Source organism: Aptenodytes patagonicus, chromosome 2 (assembly GCF_965638725.1).
Source record: "Aptenodytes patagonicus chromosome 2, bAptPat1.pri.cur, whole genome shotgun sequence".
Classification (NCBI taxonomy): domain Eukaryota; kingdom Metazoa; phylum Chordata; class Aves; order Sphenisciformes; family Spheniscidae; genus Aptenodytes; species Aptenodytes patagonicus.
The window spans coordinates 75,249,098-75,263,192 of record NC_134950.1 but is presented as its reverse complement, the minus strand read 5'-3'; the positions used below and the strand labels follow the sequence as shown (position 1 = coordinate 75,263,192).

The window sequence follows — 14,095 nt, the reverse complement described above, 5'->3', positions numbered from 1 at the left end:
GCGCTGAAGAAAAATGACCTGTTATCTCACAGCAGCTACAGTAGTTTTCTGTGCATGGCAATGCATACCTGGAATTGTATATGCTGCCCTAGGGGAATATACAGCAGAAGCCCTTTTAGGTTTGAGCCAACCTATTTAATTCCCAATGGCACCTCAAAGCAGCTCGTCCTCTCCCTCAACAAATAGTAAGAGTCCAATTCCTGTGTTGCCATGAGATATTTGTGGCCACACAGAGAAATAACATCCCAACACAAAGATCAGAAAGGCTCCCTGATACATGTCCTGCCTGAATGACTGGGGCATGGTCTAGCATTTCATGAATTAGTTTTGAACTTATATATGCAGCAGGTGATATTGGATGTACAGCATGGAGTTGAACTTGTGTTGTGGTTTAACCTCAGTCGGCAACTGGGTACCACACAGCCGCTCGCTCACTCCTCCCCCCCCCCGCCCTGGTGGGATGGGGGAGAGAATTGGAAGAGCACAAGTGAGAAAAACTTGTGGGTTGAGATAAAAACAGTTTAATAATTGAAATAAAATAATAATAGCAATAATAATAATAATGTAATAATAATACTACTACACAAAGCAAGTGATGCACAGTACAATTGCTCACCACCCGCCGACCGATGCCCAGCCAGTCCCCAAGCAGTGGCCCCCCCCGGCCAGCTTTCCCCCGTTTATGTACTGAGCATGACGTCACATGGTATGGAATGTCTTTGGCCAGTTTGGGTCAGCTGTCCTGGCTGTGCCCCCTCCCAGCTTCTTGTGCACCCCCAGCCTTCTCAGTCGGTAGAGCATGGGGAGCTGAAAAGTCCTTGACTAGTGTAAGCATTACCTAGCAACAACTAAAACATCAGTGTGTTACCAACATTGTTCTAGTCCTAAATCCAAAACACAGCACTGTACCAGCTACTAGGAAGAAAATTAACTCTGTCCCTGCTGAAACCAGGACAACTTGGAAAAAATAAGCCTTTTAAAGGACCAGTGTTGTGGAACCTGGATGGGCAGGGAAGTAAACGCTGAGCCACTTGATGGTGGTGGTGGTGGTGGTAGTTTTTGAGTCAGGTGAAAACCAGCGTCATTTGAGCAGTAGGTGTATCATGCGATATTGAAATCTCAGCCCAGTGAAGTGAGAAACCTGGTAGAATTCTTTTTTCTATTGTTGTTCATTGCGGAGTCATCATCTGTTACTATGGTAGCAAGCAATAAATAATGATATAAAGGGATTAAAATGAGTGCTGGCATTGCTGGCATGTGGTTGGAGGGTTTTATTCTTGGTCTGAGTGTCATTTGTGCAAAATATGGTGGTGCATTAAATTGAAAAATAGATTTATTTTTTTTTAAGTTGCCCATTAGTGACTTATGGCAATGGTTTCCTGAATGAGGCTGACCCTGCAGGCCTTGTGTCACATAAATTAGTCTTTAAATCCTATTTGGATGGACTGTCTCGAGCTACTCCACTCTGATGCAACAGTGTCTACAAAGGCACTTCTCAGAAGACTGAACAGTGGGCCTAGCAAGAGATTTCACAGATAAATAATGAATAGTTCTGAATATTTTTCAGTTAGTGTGGTTGTGAATGGAGAGGAACCTGGCAGGAGAAAGGAGGAACATATCAAATATATCCCAGGAGCGTCTAGAAAGTTGCTTTTTCTAAATTGGTTTACAAATGCAAATAAACATTACACAGTGTCTGAAAGAAAAGTCATTTTTATTTTGCGTAACAACCTAAGACCACTCATTCTTTTGCCTGAGGAAAAAAAAGAGATTTATTTTTAAAATTGTAGCAGAAGGTAACAGTAAGCAGGACTAGCAAGCTGCATGTCTTTTGCACATACGTGAACTGAGTTGAGGAGAAAGAAGAATGTATGTTTACCACCTTCCTCCAAAACCTGGGGCTGGGCACAACAGCTATCCAGGGAGAAAGCTGTAATGACCATTTCAGATTACTGCTTCCTTTTATTCAGTGGAGCGCAGTTATAAAATAATGCCACAGCGGTTCTTGTTCGAGCACCTCCTACGCTGAGGTCTCCTGGAGCCACAATGTGATGCGAAACTCACCTGAACTCCTCCTTAGTCCCAGCATGGCCTTCCAGCTGCGGGCAAGAATTGGTGCATCTTTCCTTTCGAGAAAGAAAGAACAAAAAAAAAGAAAGGAATTGTGTCTTTCTACCATTATGCAGCATTAATTCTTTGAGTAAAGTGTTGGAAATAAACATATAAATGAAAAGGTGCAATCCTTCTTCCCTTGGGAATGCTGTGTGGACTGGCAGGGATGTGGTATGCTGTTATATATGCCTTTTCATGTTTCCGTTATGCATATTAGGTTGAATAATTGTCATTATTACTCCACACAAGTGCTTGTTCTCCTTATCACAGGGACACGTAGTTGGGAGATCATTTCTCATCGTTGTTGCTGTTATATTTGTGTATAACACTTTCAGTGTTAGAAGACATCCTAAACAGAACAATAATAGTAAAAATGGCCAAAAAAAAAGAAATTACAAGGATATTGCTAAACAGTGCGACTGCTTTTAAACATTTGTGCACAGATATTAGATCTAGGTTTGGACCACTGTGCTCATCTTCCATGGTCGATGACCTCAGTTAAAGTGAGGCTAAGTTGTTGCTTTTCAGATGGATTTGAATTTTACTTACGTTTTCCACTGATGCAAGTACCTGCTGTTTTATGATACAAATGTGCATGAAATGGAGACGCTTGTTGGCCACATAGTCATTTGACTGCTGCTGCTTAGAATATGGTAAAAGCTCCTTCACGTCCATGATGCATTCGGCTTCACAGCGAAGAGAGAAAAGGATCTGAGGATGTCAAATTCCTCAGGATCCTGCTTTTCAGTGGAATCTGGTGCTCATAATTAAGGGAATTAGTAGCTGTCTGCCTTGGTTAATAGTCCAACACATTACAAGGCTTAGAAAATGTAAGAGTTTGCAGAATAAGAGCATATTACTTAACAGGATTTTGGTGTATTTTATCAGTTAATAATACATACTGCTATTTCAGATAGCCATGGAAAGCCAGTCTTTGTGAGGGTTGATAGATACACTTAAGATACACTAATTGCTGGCATGCAACCTGGATGTTATATTCCACTAGCCTAGAAAAAAAACATCACCTGGATCCTGTGTACAAGTGTCTGCAATTGCAGGAGAGTCCAGTTAGAAGATCAGTGGTCAGGGGATCTTTAGTTTTACTGTGCTACGAGGTTTACGGCTAATTTCTTATCTGAACGTGAGCACTGAAGAAAAAAAGGGGATAGCAGAGGAAACATGAGGGCAAGGTATGTAAATTAGGCAGAGAGGAGGTAGAGTGAGGGTGACCGTGCTTGACACATTACGCTGTTTCCCATTGGAGAGCATCCCATTAGTGCTATTGCTGTTAGGAGAAAAAGGGGCGGGGGGGAAGCTTGTTTTCTGTGGTTTGAAATGTCATGCAGGTAGTACTCTAAAGCTGCAAACTGTCAAATGTTTTTCAGTAGAGTTCAAATATTTTTAACTTCAGAATTTTCCCTTTAAGCTGATCCAGCCTGAACATTTACATCTCACTTCTGTGAGATCTAATAGGAAAAATCTTGTCAGCAGGCTGATAAATGCTAGTCTTTTTGTTTGATTGCTTGTTTTTTTTAGAGAGATCTGAAGACTTAGGTTTGTTTTCTGGTGCTCTGTTGGGAGGCAGTTTCTACACCTTGGATAGAGGAAAGGGATGTTGTATGGTATATTGCGTGTGAAGAAGCTTCCCTTAACTCCTTGCATGTAAGACCTAGAGCAGACTGAAATGCAATGGATTCTGTGCCTGCCTGCAAAATTTGCACTGGTGAAATAGCACTTCATGAAATATCAGGTGGGGTACGTGGTTGTCTCTGAAAAATTTTGACTTTTAGTATTTCACACATGGATATTTTTCTGTGTGTCCACAAACAAAGTGACCAAACTCTGGAGAGCTGGCAGCCAGATTTTCAGTTTCATGAAGGTTTGTCACATTCTTGTGGGCACAGGACAGTTTGCATGTGGGGAATTCACAGACACATTACCCTATATTGGATTTCCTGCTTTACTCCTTCCAGGAGTTTACAACTTCTGCTCAAGCAGAGCCGTGTGTGCTCCACGGAGATTTGTTCCAGGGGAGCTCAGGTGGCATTCTCCTTGCTGCTGTCTCCTTAGGATTTCCCCAGACATCTGAATTTTTGATTGTGCTCAAAGATTCCTGTGCATTCAGTCCCCGCTGAAACTGCCCACTCTTGTGAATGCACTGGCTGTTGGCGGGTTTCATGTGGCAGGGAATTTGCCACATCTTTTCCCTGCAGATAGGCGGTTCTCCAGAGATGTCTCTTGAACCCCTACAGGCTTGAACCTCAGAGCTTTTTGATAGATTAAAACTCATTCCATTTTCAGTGAAAGCTGTCATAAAATGTCATAAAATTAAATTTCGCTGCTGCAGGGGCTGAGAGACTTCCCAACCAGGTTGGATAATTCTTACAAGTAAGACCTAGAAATACCTCCTCTTGGCTTTTTTCCCTTAGTAGGATGGGTAGTATTTTTTCCCATGTGTGTTTTAGATATACCATCTATGGAGAGCAGCAATGTGTTTATCATCAACAGTGAAAATACTGACCTGGAAAGGACTCTTTTTTTTTTTTTTAAACATATGCATTGATATGGATATAAGGAAAACAAAAACCCCACAGCTGCTCCGCCTGCAGGGCTTTTCTGAATAGCAGAATGGATCAAAGGATGTTTTTATTTCCTTGTGAAGAGGAAAAATTCATCACTTTATAAATCACAGCAAAAACAAATCAAATCAATACCAGGAGCTTTTTAATAATCATGCATTTCTTCTGGCTATCCTCAGTATAGGTCTCAGCAGTGGGTGCTGCACACAGCTAAAAAGAGTGAACTAAAACCTGTCTCTGACACTGGTTTTCACTTAGCATTAAGGAATTAACTGGAGTACCAGACTGTAACATCCCAAACACTGACGTGCTTAGAATCTGAGAGCTAAATCTGTATTTTATAGCTTGAGTTCATCTGAACTGTGAAGTGGTATTATAAAATAAATTCTTCCTTTCTTCAGAATTCAAGAACATGTTAGGTAGTTTTACTTTTTTCGTCTGTTGTGTGCTGTGGCTGGGTCGTTAATGCACTTTGTCCGGTTGTTAGCAACGCATCCTGAATGTCTTCTGTAGACCATTGCGATTTGAACACCTTTTTTGGTTGATGAATAAAGGAGACGCTCTCTCTTACCTTCTGTGGAATGTGTTGGCTTCTGTCCTGATGAATGTTACTGTAGGATGCAGTCATTTATTTTAACTGTGTTGAGAGACTTTCAAAGCCATTATATGATCTTGTTACAAGCCGGCATATTCGTACTGTATATCAAAGGATGAAAGTTAGCGCTGAGATCATTAAATAACACTTACTTTCAATAGAGCTTTAAAAAATTCTGGCCCGTGAATTTTGTGATTAGAAGTAGATCATCTATTAACAAGTTGGTGCATGGCTAGGGAATAGATCCAAGTGCTTCCTAAACTGGAGAAGTGTTGGCTGGGTACAGCAGTGAGCAGTAAACAGGGTATAAAAAGCTATGAGTAGTAGAGAAAAGGATTAAGAAAAACATAAAGTTTTGTATTACCTCAGAAATAACTGAGTCATGCAGTTGCTTGGTGCAGGCGTGAAGTTATTAGCAAGGGAAAAAACACATCACAATATTTTATTGTCCCTTCTTTAGGTGTTAGGCCTCCAAGACTAAAACCAAATATATACGTATATGGGTTTTTCTTTGTTTTGTTTTCCTTACTGACATTTCATGTCTAGACAAAGTGTGATAGAGAAAGCTATTTCTGAATTATTTAGCAGTAATTAATAATGTGAATTAATGTTGTGCTGCAACTACATTGACCCTTTCTTATACATACATTGCATTGTTCAGATATCCAAGGATACTACCAAAGTGATTTTGCTTAAAGTGTTACATTTTATTTTCTTTTCTTTTTTTTCAGGTTGACTTTGAACAACTCCAGGAAAACTTGTGTCAGATGGAAAGACGGTGCAAAGCATCATGGGATCACCTTAAGGCTATAGCAAAGCATGAAATGAAGCCAACTCTAAAGCAAAAAATGTCCGAGTTCCTTAAAGACTGTGCAGAAAGAATCATAATCCTGAAGATTGTTCATAGAAGAATAATTAACAGGTACGGAATTAGATTGGTGACAGCAATATCTTGATAATAAATGACTTGCTAAAATTATAAATTATGACATCATAAATATGTTTTTAAGTGTGTAATCCACATTCCAGCAAGTAGTGTTACCAGGATGTATGTGGTGCATTCTTTGTTATAGACACCATTTAAGAAAGATCCCTACTCCAGAAAGTTTCTGAATTTCTGATGAAAAGATCAATGATCCAGGCAATCATTTATTCCCAAGGTGCAATAACTGTCTTTTAACACCTAGTCCCCAAAAGCCAGCAGCTTTATGGTTAAGTTGCTATATTTTCTGTCCTTCCCTGAATACTTTTGAGGGGGATTGACTCACTCTCTGATAAACAAGAACAGGCTGTAGCAAAAAAATGAAGTTCTAATGACGAATTTGTCATATGCAGATACTGAAACGAGTCTTGTACAATGAGTTCTTCTATAGGCAGCACCACTCCTATTTGCAAGGTCTATGACTTTGTGTTTTATGCCTACGCAGCAGAAGACAGAATTAAGATTCCTCTCCTTAGGACTTGCTGTTGGGTTTAGTTTCATCCAATGGAGTTAACAGTAATTGCAGTGCTTTGAAATGTACATATTCATGGTAATTCTGCAATACACCTGAGCTGCTTTTTTTCAGATTCACAAATGGAGCTTAAGTCATCTGAGTAATTTATCTGTGTTCCTGCTTATTAATGAAATTTTGAGAGATTTTCCAACTTGTGAATAATTTCCAAATTGCTGTGGTCAAAATTAGGATCTGGATTCCAAATGATCCTAAATTTGTGGATATACTCTTGAGAAGTTGATTCAGCTCTTCTTTTGTTTTCATAATGACTTGGTTTTCATGCCACAAGTAAGCAGACATCCCAATCGCAGTGGAAGGGAAGTGAATTCACCAGTTTCCTGTTGTGTTTATCATATGCATTGTACAAATAAGAAAAATATTAACTTTTTCCTATTATGTCCTGCAACTACTACTATACTTCTCCAAAAATGTATCCGTGTACATGCATCTTTCTAGGATTGGGAAGACTTTTTATCGTCAGGGATGTAGATGCAGTTAAAAGGAATTCCCACACATTTTTAAACATTCAGTGCTCTATTGTAAATCATGCAATATAGAAGCAATAGTAAAAGTTGCAAATACTGCAAAAGCTCTGAATGCCACAGAAGCAGTAAAACTGTGAATTGAGAGTATCCCAAACTAAAGTACTTGGTAGATAATACAATTTTATGGTCAGTTTTGTGAACCAGAAATGCTTTCCTTCTTGTGTTTGCTAGCCTGTAAATCTGCATTCTTCTTGTCTAGACTTTCCCCAACATCCTAACAGCCTCTTTGAAGTTGCTTAATACAAATAAATAAAATTGAAACTTAATAAATATTTTTTCTATAACTGAAATGAAACTGGTCATTCACATGCCAAATTAGTCATATAAAGTAGATGGAGTTCCATAAACATCTTATCTCCTGCATCAGCCTGGGAAAGTGGACTGGGATGAAGTTATCATAGACTAGACTTTCATGGTTTTAATTATAAAACATGCCAGTGTTATGCAAAGCATCCATGAAAATTCTGTAGCACAAAAGAAATGATGGGAGCTAATAAAGTAATAAATGGATTCACTGAAATGCGGGGTTTTTTTCCAGAAACCATCAATAAAGATTTTTTCCCTTTGCATTTATGAACTCATTGTTTTCCAGGTTTCACTCATTTTTGTTATTTATGGGCCATCCTCCCTATGCAATACGTGAAGTCAACATCAATAAGTTCTGCAAAATTATTAGCGAATTTGCTCTGGAATACCGCACCACCAGGGAACGAGTTTTGCAGCAAAAACAGAAACGAGCTAACCACAGGGAAAGAAACAAGACCAGAGGGAAAATGATAACAGATGTAAGTGGCAAAATGTATCTCCCACAGCATGGATTTTTAAAACTTTCTTTCATCGAATGTCGTATATGAAGTGTTGTTACTCTTTATTTTTATTCTTAAGAGGTTCTTCTACTGTAAGTAATGAACTCTGTTCTCTTAGAAGAAAAAACTTGCAAGTCCTTGATTGTGTATATTTCTTGCTTCATACCAATTTATAGAATGACAACAAACAAATTAAGCATCCAAAAAGAGCATCTCTGTGTGTTGCACAGACGGTGCCCAAAATATCTAGAAGACACCAGGAACTGTGTGTACCTGATCAGCCAAGAATATGAAAAAGGCAAAAAACCTAGAAATTAGGCTCCTAATTGAGGGCATGATTTAAATGATGAACCATTGTAGCCATTTAAGTGGTTACAATCGAATTTAAATGGCTTTTTTCCTCCATCTTTGAATATTCTAATACAGTCTTTAATCTTAGTATTTTGTCTATTTTTATGTGTGTATATATATGCATGCACACGCGCAGCAATTTTCTTCTTAACTTTAAAGCACAGAACAGCCAATTTTATGGGAACAGGCTACTTTGGGGTTCTGAAAGAATGGACAAATTTATGTTCACAGTAGATGTTACCCTGCAAATTTTTTGACTGTATGATTGCATACTGATAGAATAAATTAAAATAGGATTAGTTTTCTCAGCATAGCAAGCTTTAAAATCCCCTTGATTTTTTTTATCTTCTTTTTTTAAAATTGATGTAGTTTGACTCAATTCAAATAAAGTTTTAAGAAGTGCCAGTACTTAATAAAAGTTTCCAGCTGTCTCAAAATCCAAATCTGGAGTCTCGATCAGATGCGAGTGGTTCATTGCATATAAAGCTGCCCCTGCCTTTGGCATGAAAAGCCCTAAGCTGATTACAGTTTTATGGCTCAGGCAACATGGGTCAAAATATAGATATGTATTGAGACTGATATAAATTGAGATTGTATTTAAGTCATTGACTCGCCATCATTTGTAGATCTTTCCTGGCAATATCCTCTTTAAATTTGGAAATCTGCCCCATCTAGAGAAAATGTTAAACCTGTATTATTATCTCAAAAGATTTTCCTTTTGGTCTAGCCTCAGGTTAAGAAGAGGCTCTGATTTTATGCGAAGGGTATAGTATACAATTTTTCAAAACTACCACTGGGGAACTGAGATCACTTTCTTCAGTTGCTTCTCGGTTTTCCTGCCGTATTCTAGCAGAGCTAAAAGATAACAGTAACCAAAGAGATTAGTGAATTAAAATGCTCATTTCCTCAGGTAGCTTCAATGCTTTTCACTAGTGTAAACAATACTGAGACATGAAGGAGTTACTGTTTTCCTACTGTGTGATGTAGTGTTTCTGCATTATCTGTCCAGAAGAACTGGCTGTGGCAGGACAGAAAGCTTCTCTACGTCCTGTTCCTGCAGGAAACACGTAGGGAAAAGGAAAAGGAAATCTGATCACTGGCAGCTGGGTTCAGGAGGCGGAGAGAAGGGACCCTTTCAAACCAGAAGGTGGCTCAGGGCTGACGGCTAGTCAGTGAGGAGCAGAGCCAGGGACGGTGGCTGTTCTCTGAAAATGTAAGAAAGGAGGCAGCTAGGCCTTTCCCAGAAAATTGTATTATTGGAAGAAGATCTCTTGTTCAGCTCAAGGTAGTGTTGGGATTTGAGAAGAATTAAATGCCATCTGACAGCTAGTGTTCCACCTAAATATAGGTCTCCAGAAAGGGAGCATTTTTTGCCTATCACTAATTTACAATTATATAATGGTCCTATTAGCTTAAAAACAAAAAGTCTGCTGGAGTAAAAAACCACATTCTTTAAAACTCCCCTTATAGAGATGTTGTTTAAGGGAGTTATTCATGTGGCCGTACGGTTATTTCAGGACTTACTAAATCTCTTTAACTGTAGCCCGGTAATATGGCCTCGTTCACCATTCATTTGATTGCAGTATATGGTAAAACAGAATTAAAGTTGCATCAGACTATTTGTCACAGCTTCCTTTGACAACTTCAAAGTCAGATCTACCTCAAAACAAGTTTCCAAGTCAGCAGGATGGAAGATATTTATGTGTGAAGAATGATGAAAAAGGAGAGTTTTATTGTAGTCTTGTGTTGGCTGTGATTTTTATCTGGTCTTGATTTTCTTAGTGTTTTATATTTGAAGGCATTGGAAAGGGAAGATATATCAGTAATGCATTGACAGTATGTTCAACTAGTTACAAAACACTGATAGAAGAAAGTTTAGATCTTGACACTGGAAAGAAACTCTTTGTAGAAAGTAATCCTAATAAGAAGTAGTCATGTGGAATTTTAATTTCTGCTTTTGGTGACCTAGAAGGATTGTGCAGTTATTTGATATTTACCTCCCTGTCCTTTTGAAAGTTTCCTCAGGATCTCATTTTTATCACCTTACAGTACATTGCTTTTAGGCAGAAGAAGAGGGATTTTAGCAAAAATGGGAAAGGAATAAGCTAGAATCATCCCAGTTCTTAACGAGAAGGCACATATCTCTTAAACCTTGGTCCCCCCTGCAGACTTGGAAGGCAGAGGGGTGCTGGCTCTTTGCGTGGAGAGAGTCTGCTGGCTCTTTGCGTGGAGAACTTGCATCAGCTTCAGCAACTGCTCACATGGAGTAGGGCTGAGAAACACGATGGGGAATATTTCCAGTCTTTCTTTCAGACTTTTACCACAGAGATCTTTATATGTTCTTTAATAGCTGAAGTGGACTGGGCACTGTCAGTTTAAATCTTGGTGAATGTTGGCCACAAGAGAAAGATTGGGGGGGGAGGGGGGGGGGGTGTAAGGAAAAAAAAAAGGGAGAAGAACAGTGAGTTGCCACAGTTTCACAGGGAAAATTGCCTAGTCTCTGTAACCTTATATCTGGCTTTAGCCAATGATAGCACTCATTTCAGGCACACTAAAAATAACAAGCAAGCAAAATAGAGAAGAAATGCAATTATAGATACAAGTCTGAGCTTTTTAATGATTTTTAATAATAGTAGGTAATATAAGCATCTGTCTCCCAGATTTACGAAGCTCTGCTTTTTACAATACTTAAGAGTTTCAATTCCAAAATTGCTATGTAATAGAAATAATATTTTGAAATGGCAAATCCACCACATAGAAATGCTAGTCTAAAGGAAAAATGGGAGAGAGGGAGGGAGAAAGAAAGGAAGGGAGGGAGGGAAGGAGGGACATCTCAGATTGTCCTGCAACATCCAATATTGGATGACACAAGAATCAAGCAGCCTTTTTTTTAAAAATTAACATCTTGTGCCTGCTAGCAGTATTCAGTATAGCAATATTCTTTCAGCGCTTTTTGGTAATATTACATGTTAAAAATTTCCTAATTTATTAATATTTCTCAGTGTATTTATAATGATGAAATGAAGGAGGAAATAAAAGGCAGAATGTACACACCTGGGTGAGAACAGATTCCCTTGTGAAACAAAAGTTTGATTTATTTATTTTGCTACTTTGAATCCTGTTGTCAGTATTTGCTGGGGGCAAATGGCTCTCCAGACATGGAAACATGATGGGGATGGTGAACTGCTCCTCCTGTGCACAGGAGTAGCTTTGGGTGCAGAAGGACAGCAGTTCTAGGTGTGAGCCCTCTCCACCCAGAGCAGGAGGAAGGGAAATGGTCATGCCCCGGGTACTGGAGATGAGCAAAGTCAAACAGAGAGGAGTACATTGCCCTTAAAGTAAGTCCACAGCAAATCACTTCTAGCTAGATCAAATGGGCAGGAAGGCCAGCAGCTGGCACTTCCCTTGTAAAAATCTAGCTTGATATAAACTAATAATATAATACACTTTTGTTTGGAGCACACACTTTGTAATGTGTGTACGCTGCCGTTTCACCTTTCCCTGAGTGCCTTTTGCATATTGTTTAGCTTAATTTCCTCTCCTCCTGCCTTTTATTTATTAGATAGATGTACATATGGATTAGAGTACAAGTATGTTCTTGCTTCCCATTCTTCTCCTTTCTGTTTCTTATTCATGCCAAAAAGTGAACGGTGGCCTTCTTCAGAAGAATTGCTTTACGGTGTGACTCCCTGCCACCCGGGGGATGGAAAAAAACAAAAGGATTGTAAAGGGAATATCATGGAATCATAGAATAGTTTGGGTTGGAATGGACCTTTAAAGGTCATCTAGTCCAGCCCCCCTGCCGTAGGCAGGGACATCTTCAACTAGATCAGGTTGCTCAGAGCCCCGTCCAACCTGACGAGGTCGCGCTGCGAAACATCTGCCCATGTTTCTCTCAGTGCCACTGTCCAAAGAAAAATAAGCATCTCACTCTTTGAATAAAACATACCCTTAAAAAGTAATGTTAATGCGCTGCTCAGCACTCTCACAGCTAATCTTCTTATGGAGATTGTGCTGAAACTAAGCTGAGGGCCAAAGTAAATCAGACTTTCATGTTTAATGATGAATGTTTCTGGAACAGAATGTATCAATCCTAGACTGAAATCATAGCTGAGATGGAGATAAGGTAAAAAATATGTATTAGTAATATGAGGGAGGGGAATAGAATTGGTGGAATGCTGCTTTTAAAAAACAAAACAAAACCCACAAATAAAAAAATGCATCGAATTTCTGGGCTATGTTTGTACTTTATAAGCAGTCAAACTGAAAATTATGGAAACAAGGAGCCCAGATACTTGAGAAACTGTGTTTTACTTTGGGAACCTTCCATGTGGGGCATCTGACAACCCTATGAAGAATTCCCCAGGCATTTGGGAACACAGCTCTAAATAGTTTGCTAATTCCCTGTAAATCCCCAAATTTAAGAACACTCCATATACCACAATATTTTGATATGCCCATTGCATTTAATGTAGTGTAACTGTCAAGATAGTTTTACACGCCTGCTGTCACAAAGCATGAAAGCACTGAATGACAAAGGATAATTGTATCTCTCTAATTCCCAGGATCTGATATCAGGCAGCTACTGAAGAACTTTAAGCATTTATTCAAAGACTACTCAGCATTTGACCTGAGTGCTCTGCTAAATTGGAAGTTGAAAAGCCCCAGCTTAAAAAAGGAATTAAAACAAGCACTTCAGTGTAGAGAAAAGGAATTGCCAAGAAGCTGACCCCTGCACTGGGAGAAAGCAGCCAGGACCTCCCTGTGCTGAACACAGCTGGAAAAAGCAGAGGGAGTCCTTCCTAGTGTTCTCAATTTCCAAAGGGCAAAAAGTGGGCAAGCAACCGCATGGCTCAAGGGAGAGAAATAGGATGGGTTAGGGGTAGTTTCAGTTCGTAATTTCTCTAAGAAAAATCAGGAAATTTTTATATACCCTACTGACAGTGATAGTCCGTTCTATGTACAATTAACTTTAAAAAAAAAAAAGCAAGCTGATTATCTAAGGAATGAATTTCTTACACGCTTTGTATTTTTATGTCCTCCTATAATTGCATAAACAGTACCATGGTTACCTCTTACTCTGTTGTGGTTGACCATACTGTCTTTCCTAAATCTTGCTGTTTGTCCTTCTCCACCCTGTCCTTTGTTTCCGGTGGCAGACCGATGAAGAAGAGGATGCTGAGGTATGGTTCTCTGAAAGAGCATGTCATTCCCATGTCCCCCGTGTGCTGTGACACCTAATTTCTAACTCAGATAGTATGGACTGCTCAACTCCATCTGCTCAACTGGAACTATGAACCATGACATTTTTCTCATAGCTTTTTGGCTCAATCGTAAGAATGCATTTTTACAGTCAGCTTTAACCATATGCATACCTGCTCTCTTGAATAAGGATATCCTGATCTGAGGCCTTAATAATGTTAAGTTTCCTCATTTCTTTTCCTTAATGTCTGTTTACTAAACTGCAAAGTATCCCCACTACCCAAAACATCAGTGATCTGAATGTTATGGGGATCATCAGTTACCTTGGGCTACAGATTACCATGATAACTTCATACTCGTTATTAAGCTGTGTAAGTCCAAATGGTATTATTTCATAAAGTGTTCAAAA

General features: G+C 39.1%; 1 protein-coding gene across 11 annotated transcripts in view; it reads left to right on the top strand.

Moving 5' to 3' along the window:
• The window catches only part of FHOD3 (formin homology 2 domain containing 3), a 416,636-nt gene that overhangs the window by 376,866 nt on the left and 25,675 nt on the right, over window positions 1–14,095 (top strand). For 6 of the 11 annotated variants that reach the window (XM_076330250.1, XM_076330247.1, XM_076330253.1 and 3 more), the window contains 3 exons: window positions 6,018–6,208; window positions 7,920–8,112; window positions 13,644–13,667. In XM_076330250.1, coding sequence (XP_076186365.1) covers window positions 6,018–6,208; window positions 7,920–8,112; window positions 13,644–13,667 — 408 coding nt within the window. The remainder of the gene's footprint in view (window positions 1–6,017; window positions 6,209–7,919; window positions 8,113–13,643; window positions 13,668–14,095) is intronic. The other 5 variants (XM_076330252.1, XM_076330251.1, XM_076330249.1 and 2 more) reach the window with 1 other exon arrangement.